The 8,955-nt window shown below is 39.9% G+C and overlaps 1 protein-coding gene across 30 annotated transcripts in view; it reads right to left on the bottom strand.

Moving 5' to 3' along the window:
* Nucleotides 1-742: 742 nt before the first annotated feature.
* Nucleotides 743-8,955, bottom strand: part of EPB41L3 (erythrocyte membrane protein band 4.1 like 3) — a 141,959-nt gene continuing 133,746 nt past the window's right edge. For 23 of the 30 annotated variants that reach the window (XM_027886358.1, XM_027886349.1, XM_027886350.1 and 20 more), the window contains 7 exons: nucleotides 8,710-8,832; nucleotides 7,804-8,199; nucleotides 6,622-6,750; nucleotides 6,096-6,194; nucleotides 4,934-5,014; nucleotides 4,550-4,666; nucleotides 743-3,310 (listed from right to left, as the gene is read on the bottom strand). In XM_027886358.1, coding sequence (XP_027742159.1) covers nucleotides 4,556-4,666; nucleotides 4,934-5,014; nucleotides 6,096-6,194; nucleotides 6,622-6,750; nucleotides 7,804-8,199; nucleotides 8,710-8,832 — 939 coding nt within the window. In that variant the 3' untranslated portion in view covers nucleotides 743-3,310; nucleotides 4,550-4,555. The remainder of the gene's footprint in view (nucleotides 3,311-4,549; nucleotides 4,667-4,933; nucleotides 5,015-6,095; nucleotides 6,195-6,621; nucleotides 6,751-7,803; nucleotides 8,200-8,709; nucleotides 8,833-8,955) is intronic. The other 7 variants (XM_027886366.1, XM_027886368.1, XM_027886373.1 and 4 more) reach the window with 2 other exon arrangements.

Raw genomic sequence — 8,955 nt, 5'->3', positions numbered from 1 at the left:
CCTGTGAAGAGGGAAGGTGGAAAGGTGAAGCTTGTAAATGTGCCTTATGATCTTAAATGACAGAACTATTTTGGTTTAAGGCAAGAAACCTGCAGCAAGACTTGCCAGTGTGATTGCAGAACTGAATCCTGGACTCAATGTCCAATTCATATGTAATAAAAAACTATTTATAAGCAATTGTAATTTTAGCAGATACAAATTGTTGTACAGGTTAACCACATCATCTTACTGGCTGTCTAAATCTGCTCTGGGAAGAAATAGGGCCAAGCTGTTAAATCCTTGCTCTGATCTACTATATGGATTTAGAAGCTCATTGATTTTTTTATGTATGCTTGAGCACAGAAATACCATTACTTGCCATTTGTGATGAGACAGCCTTAAAAAAACTTCAGAGGGATAAATGTTAAGGGATTCCAAAAACCCACAAAAAATGCCAAGGCGACGTATTCACTCTTTCTGTATCTGTAATGGTTACAATTGGTGCAATCACTTACGATGCCCACTCTTGCCTGGTGTGCAAAGCCCTGCCTGCCCATCTGGGTCCTTTATGACAGTAGTGCAGAGTATGGGGCTGAAGCTGTGACTCCAACTGTAGCAAGTGAGTCTGTCTCCTGTACTGGTGTCTGTGTTGGCAATGGTGTTTACAAGTAACACAATATTTGATGGTTTGTTTTCTAAGCTGTTTTAAGTTGAGAGGGCAGAAAAAGACCAACAATAAATGAGAAGAAACGGAGACAAAAGATGGTTGGTAGAAACAGGCAGGTGCTCTTTATTTCATGTGGCACAGCATTGGGCAGACAACCCAAGACACAGTTTCTAACAAAAACCAAAGCTATCACTTCCAGGAACCGTCCCCCAAACAAGGGTCTACTACCAACAGTGGCACTGAGATGTCCTTGCCTGTCCACTCTCATCTCCTCATAGTTTGTATGTGCTTAGGCTGTGTCTTAGTGGTGAGCGTCCTTTCCAAGGAGTCTAACTTCTTATGATACAATATCTTTAGACAGCATACATACAGTGCAGGATCACCAGAGTACAATCTCCTCAAGCCATGCTAAAATATAATGCTTACTCTGGAGAGAAGGCTGTGTGATCGCCTCGTGTCTCTCTGAGGTAATACAATGCTGTTCCTTAGCTGACAACATGAGGGGCACCTGAGGGAGGACTGATACGGCTTCAGAGTCTATTTTTAAACTCCTGATGCAGTAGGGAGAACCTGGCATTGCTGTCTGCCAAGACAAGGTGAGGACCTCCTCCACCCCTGGCCACCAGCAGCACCAGAGAGCTGATCCTACTGTCACCCAGAGGGATGAGAAGAGAGATGCTCTTGGACTAGGAGAGGGTCATCCAAAACCACAACAAACCATCGGTTATTAGGTGAAAGGTGAGCAATGATGGCAGTTTGGGGGGGACGTTTACATCATTAGCACTCTGGATTTAAAGGCATGAAGAATGGCTGGTGGAAGGAAGATGTTTTAGAGACTAAGGGCAAAGCTTTTAAAGCCTCAGGATATTACTTTTAATTATTATCTACAGGTTATTCTCTCTATATATACTATTTTTTTTTCTAAATTATGAAAATAAACATTTATTAACAAGTCACTGGGTCAAATCCTGTTCTCCACTGAAGCCAAATCCATTGACTTCAATGGGAGGGAGCCCTGTGTAAACAACGAAGGGCAAATTTGGCCCTTTATGTCCTGAAAAGTCTGCTTGTACCCATTTTCTTTCAATACTGCGAGGAAATACAGATTGAAGGGTGAATTAATTGCTACGTATATCTCTTAAACTAGCAGGGGAGTGTCGATGAGATGTGGCAAAGGAGCAGAAAGAGAGAACCGATACGTAAGTACTGATTTAAAAAGAATTTTATCCATATTTCAGAACAAAAGTACTAAAAGAGAGTGGATCTGGATCAAGTGCTACTGTCCTTTACTTTCTAAGCAATGACAAAATCCTTCATTTGGCTTCGGTGAAATGTTTACACAACCAGAGAAAACAGAAGGAACCAAAGAGTCCTTTTCCTTTGCAAACATCATATGCACAAAGGTGAACACTGTCATCCCTTTGGATGCTCTGCTAACTCCCACTGTCTGCACAGTGCAGTGTCAGCCGCTAAAGACAAAACATCTACTGTGCACATGAGTAAAACCTGTGGTGTCTTACTAATGTAACATTTTGATGGTTTGAATATTAAAAACCTCTAGGTGCTTTTAGACACAGAACAATACGATTTTGGATGCATTTACCACTTTTATTTCACTATGCAGAAACATACATTCACCATGTGTTGTGATGCAGCTGACAGTGTAATGGACGCTATCCCTTCTGTGGGTATTAGAGCTGGACACTAATGAGTTTTTGGTGGACGTTCTGTACAGGTTAAGGCTTGACTCTGAACTAGATAGTAAATGCTGACCAGATTTTCAAACAGATTTGTTTTTCCTCTGAGAACAAAAGGGAAATCAATAGAAAACCATCATGGTTATTTCAGATTAATAATTTTCTAAAGCTGCAAACTAAGTAAAATACAGATATTCTTTTTTTTTTTCTCTCCAAAATAACTACATATAATTTACAAGGTTAGGATCTGTGAAGGGTGACTGGAAGCTGACTCTGAACAATGCTGACAAAAATTGTTAAAGTTAATATACTAAAATCATTACTACCTCATAAGGTATTCATCCAGGTATACAAAGCACACTTTGTAAGCATTTAAATGTTTTGATAAGAGTAGAGATTTATCATTGTTTACCGGGCAGTAATAAAACCAGATGAAACAAATATAAGATTCAAGTTGTTTATCGAATAAACTGTGTTATTGGCACATCTAATGTGTGGTAAAACATTATGCACAGTACCTATACAGCTTCTAGCATTTTGGGGGGTAATCTTCATTTACAATATCCATAAACAAAAGGCTTGCCACCTAACAAATTTTGATTTGTTTAGACTTTCAGAAACTGTGAAAGGCATGAACTGTTTATGTGTTACATGAGATCACTGTTTATATTGTTTATGAACGTGCAGGTATAGCTGAAAACTTAGACATTTTAAGAAAATTAAAAATGCTGCTTTTCTGTAATTTTATTGTTGCTTCATGCAATATTGTTTAACTGCTGCTGATTCAGATTGCTTTCTATGGGAAGGTATCTCTGCCAGTTTCTTTATTAACGGTCAAGATCAATTCTTCTGTACTGAAATTTTCCATAGACAGATACAAGTCAGTCATGTTGGAACTGAGACTCCGTATAGGCTCTCGTATTCCTACTGGTATGCATGTCTGGATTCATATGCAATCTAGTTACTCCTGCAGAAAAGAGAATTGAGTTAATTATTTGAAGCAACTGCTCTCTTACAAAAGATATTTTGTAACTTTGTTCGTGTAAGAACAGCTATTTGAAAATGGCATCATCCCAGTATAAGCAACTTGGACCAAATCCAAAGTCCACTGATGCCAATAGAAAGATTTAGCGACATCAATAGACTTTTAAGCAAGCCACATTGAGCTGTCTCTGAAACAATTAGCAGAATACCACAAGAATCACAGCTACTCACTCCTTAGTGACTGGTTCCATCTTCCAAATAAATAACTGACACTGAAATTCAGTTTTCTTTAGGGTCTGTATATCCAAAAGCAGAAGAGCCAAAGAACTTCAAAAGGTGCTGTGCATTATACTCTGTTACTTACACCAAGTGCTAGGGAATACATATTGTTTTAATAATAAAATGCTGCTATTGATTCCAACAAATCTGACAAGCAGCTTTTTCTTCCCCTTCTGCATACAGCATTCAAAGCAATTTGTGCAATGGTGCTGGCATTAACAGCTTTTGCATAGCAGGTTAGTATGCATGGCATGTTGCTGCACACAGAATAAATATAGGACTATTAAGATGTTTGTTTATCCAGCCACTACTGGAGAGCATGCCTTCACTGAAAAAAAGCTTGACACAAGAAAAGCTGCATTATCATCTCATCCTGACACACAATGCTGCTTTAAAACATAAAATGTTCTTTCAAGTACAAGAAAGCCAAGACACCCAAATACTGACAAACTAATTCACTGTGTTTAAAAGCAAGTTGGACCATATCTTTGCAAGTTGGGAATTAAAGCATAACTTGTAACATATCTGCAAGGGACATTTTAAAAGCAGCTGTAGGTTTTATCCTTGGCATTTTTAAACCAAAATGCACACCTTTAAGAACAAATTATTTTTGTTCTTAAACGATACGAAAGCAGATGATTTTTTATGACTTCAGAATTAGAAAATTAGATTATAACAAAGCATGGACAATGAGGACTTTTCAGAGAGCCAACAAAAGCAAACGAGTAGTTTCTCTTTCTCCAGCTGGCACCATTAAATGAAGACAGACAATTAGAGCTGAATGTGGTTTACTTTCAAATACCAGAACTGATAACCAGTGCAAATGCAAGTGGAAAATGCCACTGAGAGAAAGCGAAGAGTTAGAGGTGAAATATGGTAGGAGAACAACATTTGCAACATGCCAGCCCAGTAAATGCCTAGGAAAATCATCTCGTCTTCTTACCTCTGGTCAATCCTCCCCATCTTCTGGTGTGATTTCTGTCTCTTTATGTACCACTACTTTGGTCACTGACATGTCAGGGTGCTGCTCTTTGGCTTCTTTAATTGCCTGAGCCAGCGCCTATCCCAAGGAAACCACAGAAGGGCAAAAACAAAAAGGAGGTGGAACATGCATGATCAGTAGCAAGGTGGAGAGATTCATGAGATATTACACAATTTACAAATGGGGAAAATGATTAAAATATGAAATATACCATCAATGATTTAACTACTAATCCAGTTTAATTTAAGGCATGCCTGTATGAATAGTATCTGTCAAAGCAGTATTTAGAAATTTTCTCTTTGGCAGTCTTCAGGGTAGCTTATTTTAGCAGTTTATAGATTTTACCTGATCATGATCAATATCTGCATCTCCTGTGATGACTATTCGTTTTTCAATTCTTGTCTCTGAGATGCCTCCTTTCACAGTCTAGATGGGAGGGACAAATGCATGTCAGTAACTTCCTTTGGAGTGCTGCTACTCATCCAGAGAACGATCAGGGCAGGAACCCAGACATGACTGGACTGAACTGGCTCAAACAGCATATGCAGAAGGGGTAACCCAGAACTGCACCCTAAGAAGCTCTGAAGTCAGCTTGCTCTCAATGGACTAACGACCTCCAGAGGTCCTTTCAACACAGATTATTTTATGATTCTAGTCAATCTGCGCATGTATCAGGAGAGATGTTTGTATGTCAAAAATGGCAGGTGATTATAGTAAATTTGTCCCATGAAGAATAGAATGGGAATACAGACAGCCCATACAATACAGGGTGGTATGGCCTTTGTATAGCTCATCTACTAAAGGGTTAGTAGTGTTAGGAACTTCACTGCAGAAAGGTGAAATCCTGTCCTCAGTGAATACTGGTAGGAGAGCTGTCACAGCACTAAGAGAGTTTCTGCTTAGGGAGGAACTGTTACTTAGATGCTGTCTTGGAACCTAGAAGACCCAACATCTTTTATCTTTGCAGCTATGAGCTTTCAGTCTGGCTGTGGGAGAGTTCCCCAGGGTACTACCCAGAAACACAGCTCTGGTGTCTGAGCTGATGTCTTGTTACCATTACATGGTACAGATTTTTACTATGTGCTTTCAACACAATGCAGGGGTAACAGCTCAGGAATGAAAGGCAGTATAGTCATGTCAGCGGAGCCTCATGTTCAGGCAAATTATTCCTTCCAGGCTACCAAATGATGCCAATGTGATCATACTGCTTCCACTTCCAGACAGTATTTGCAGGTAAACTAAGTGTCTCTGCACAGCAAGGTTTTGTGTTTGCAAAGACACACACTAAGTGTTCATGACTTTCAGGACTCTGGTCAAGTTGTTGGGTTATGAGTTAATCAAATCAGTGTAGCCAAAGACAGGTGAATGAAGACAGGTACCCAAAGCATGTAAGATTTTGCCTAGACAAGATAATCATGGGTCCACAGTTTGAAATAAATCATGGAACTGAGCTTAAGAAAGCACGCACCCTGGTGAAAAAAGAGCTCCCTGTTTTCTGAGGACTTACTTTGGTGATATGTGTAGTAGTTGTAGTGCTGGTGGTTTCAGATGTGATAGTTTGTGCACTCATCAATACACCTGGTTCGGAGTCAGCACCGGAATCCACCTAGGAACCAGAAGAGAAAACCAGTCATAAAAAAAAAATGCTCCAGACCACAGAAAGGCAAGAATTGGACTGTTAAACTTCCGTGTTTCTACAGTTCTTCATAAAGTGAGTGTCTAATGGTAGGGGAAGGACTGCAGTTAGGGAGATCATTTCTCTCTCTGCATCTGGAGGCTCCCCTTCACTTCTGGAAGGACAGATGAGAAGCTGGGGTTTTTATATCTGTAGTTTTATCTAGAAAGGCCCTGCACCAGAACATGAGAGTCACCCTCAGGTAAATTATTCTTATGTACATCCTCCTCATGACAGTATCTAATACTTGAACAATTTAGAACAATTTACACTAAGGCATACACTTAAAAATGCGCTAAGAAACATGGGTTCCTTAAGGGCATGTTAAATTAGACAGTGTCATTGCAGAATTTCTTACCTGAGAAGACTCATAAGTAATGGTTTTTGTTTCCGTATGGACTACTGGCACTTCTTTTGTTGAAATTTCAAGGTTTTCCCCACCAGGAACACTGCTGAAACTGATAGTCTCAGTCTTCACAACTGGTGACTGCATGAAGAAAAAAAAAGAATTGGAATATGGATTTCTCAGAAGGATTTACATTTTTTGCTTAGGGAAAAGAAAGAACAATCAAAAAGTGGTCTGCATTTAACCAAAAAAAAAAAAAAAAAAAAAAAAAAAAAAAAAAAAAAAAAAAAAAAAAAAAAAAAAAGATAAAATTATCTTAACTGCAGTGGTACATAAATGTATAGAATGCTGGCAACACTTCCCACTTCCCTGAGTTTCATGAAAACAAAGTTCAAAAACATTCTAAACACTACAACCTGAAAAACAGGTGATTCCCTCTGAACATCAGGAAACACCTTTTCACTGTGAGGGTGACTGAGCATGGCCACAAGTTGCCCAGGGAGATTGTGGAGACTCCCTTCTTGGAGATGCTCAGAAGAAGTTCTCTGGACATGGTCCTGGGCAGCAACTGACTTTGGGTGTCCCTGCTTGAGCAGCAGGGTTGGAGAAGATGAGCTTCAGAGGGCCCTGCCAGCCTCAACTGTTCTGGGGTTCTGTGATTCTATACTTTCTTAAAATGACAAGAGAATGAACCCTGTTCAGGATTAGTCTTCTGTCTTCTTCGGAAAAAAACTCTCCGCAAAACAGCTCTTGAAATTCCACTGACGGGGCTAAGGTAAGGAACCTGGGTTAAGACACTGTACACTTGTTTATAATTGTATCAAGCATGGAAAAAACAAACTATTTCCTGTCTCTGAGGACATGCACTTTGCCAATTTGGTCAGACTTTCCCAAAGGAAATGCCAGCTGATATTGTTAACTGCTGCATAAAATGCCATGAAATTCAGTATTTCTCTGCAGCATGAAAAGCACTTTTACATAAAACACGCATGGCATTTTGCTAATGATGGAAACCAGCAACAAGCCTTGCAGATGACATGTAAGGAGGAAATAAGAGGAGAAACAAATTGCCTGCTTCAAAGATGCAATCATACAAGCTTGGCACACTTTACTTTCCATGACAGGAATTAACTTAGTCCACCATTGCCTACGTTCGCAATTCACACAGGCATGACGGATTTAATAACAAGTTACCTCAAAATGAGGTTTTCTTTCCAAAGATTCTGAAAGTTGGGCTGTTGTTCTGTGCTCCTCTGCTTGCTCACACGAAGCAGTGGCAGTGACTCCTTCCTGTTTGGTTAGGGCTTTGCCAGCCTCCTGCCTTTTTTCCTCCTTTGCCCCCTCAGTCCCAGAAGAGCCCTCCTTCCCTTGCACGCCAGCAGCCACCGCGGATGCTGCCTCAGCCTGGGCATCCAGCGCAAGTCCAGCCACTTTAGCAGGATCCCCGCCTGCATGCACCTCCATCCCATGTCTCTCCTTGACAACTACAGTCTCCTGTACAACCTTCTTCACTGTATCCTGATGTGGTTGAACTGCTTGCTTCATGTCACTGGAAGTTATCTCCTGAGATGTCGTTGTGGTGTCTATTCTCTGTAGGGAAGGAGAAAAAGAACCCTTAGTATCAGAAGGAGACAAAACTATTTGCAGTAGCTCCTCAGCTTAATGTACTGTGAACATAAATAAAAAAATTAGGTATTATATTTTGCCAATTTATTTCTCTCATGTTGCACAGATTTTTGTTCTCGGGATGTTATCAGCACAGTAGAAATGCAAAACAAAGCAAGAATCACAACTTTTAAAAAGTGAAGAGAAATTTCAATGCCAGTGTTTTTCTCATTGGTATTTTTGTGGGAGTTTTATAAAGGCAAAATACAGTACCCTGCAGAATGACCAAAATAAAGTGAAATGAGAAGAAACCTGGTGTTTTTTTTTTTTCTTTTCAGTGAAGTTTCTGTTGTGAGCTTTTGTAACAAAAGAAAGGGTACATGAATACATGCATTAGTTATACAGTTCCAAATTGTGCAAAAAACGTGAAACAACAGAAAAGCAAAAGTAATTGTTGTGTAGTTATAACACTGATGGAGGGAATCAAACGGCCACCTGAGCCCAGCTATGGGAAGTTGAAGTAACCCCTCCTATGAACTCAGTCGGTTTTCTGGCAGACTCTATTAGAGTGAAGATATCTGAACCATCCAAGGTTTTTTCACTGGTGGACTGTTTAGTCTAAATAGACAAAGAAATGTAGAGTCATACACAGAAGAAAGGCAGACCCACATGAACAGACAGATTAATTGCCAAAACTGAAGGCAAAGAAGGAGGAAAAGGAGAGAAGGTTGCGGGGGCACA

Source organism: Empidonax traillii, unplaced genomic scaffold, assembly GCF_003031625.1.
Source record: "Empidonax traillii isolate 1590-97213 ecotype Southwest subspecies unplaced genomic scaffold, ASM303162v1 scaffold186:size1492175, whole genome shotgun sequence".
Lineage (NCBI taxonomy): Eukaryota > Metazoa > Chordata > Aves > Passeriformes > Tyrannidae > Empidonax > Empidonax traillii.
This window is presented reverse-complemented; position numbering and strand designations above follow the sequence as displayed.